This window comes from Merops nubicus, unplaced genomic scaffold (assembly GCF_000691845.1).
Source record: "Merops nubicus isolate BGI_N331 unplaced genomic scaffold, ASM69184v1 scaffold24179, whole genome shotgun sequence".
Lineage (NCBI taxonomy): Eukaryota > Metazoa > Chordata > Aves > Coraciiformes > Meropidae > Merops > Merops nubicus.
The window spans coordinates 1-374 of NW_008631991.1; the positions used below are offsets into that span (position 1 = coordinate 1).

The 374-nt window shown below is 66.8% G+C and overlaps 1 protein-coding gene across 1 annotated transcript in view; it reads right to left on the reverse strand.

The window, feature by feature from the left end:
* Window positions 1–66: 66 nt before the first annotated feature.
* CBY1 (chibby homolog 1 (Drosophila)) overlaps window positions 67–374 on the reverse strand; it is a gene marked incomplete at its 3' end in the record, with an annotated part of 2,356 nt that continues 2,048 nt past the window's right edge. Inside the window, exon 5 of the mRNA XM_008947785.1 lies at window positions 67–276. Coding sequence (XP_008946033.1) covers window positions 67–276 — 210 coding nt within the window. The remainder of the gene's footprint in view (window positions 277–374) is intronic.

Here is a 374-nt window from a genome sequence, read left to right on the forward strand (position 1 = left end):
AGGAGAGGCCCAGAAGCTCCTTCTCGTTTGAAGCACAGGGGCCTCCCTGAGATGGATCTTCTCCACCGCCTGTCGTCAGGCTGCCCTGGGAACGGGGGTGCCCGTTGCTGGGGGGCAGCGAAGGAACGGCGTGAGGTCAGGGTGCTCCCAAAAATCCCATGAGTGTTTGTCTGCTGGGCCGTTCCTCGGGGCGACGAAATGGCCGCCATGCAGTGCCTGCGGCCCGGCCCGGCGCTGGGGGTCCCTCCTGATTTGGGGGCCCGCAGGAGGAAGCACCTACAGATGGGACAGACAGTGAGGAGGCCCGAGCAGGCCCCGGTGTCCTGTGTGCCAGGGCAGCCGAGGCTTGGAGCCATCCTCACTCCCCCCCGTCC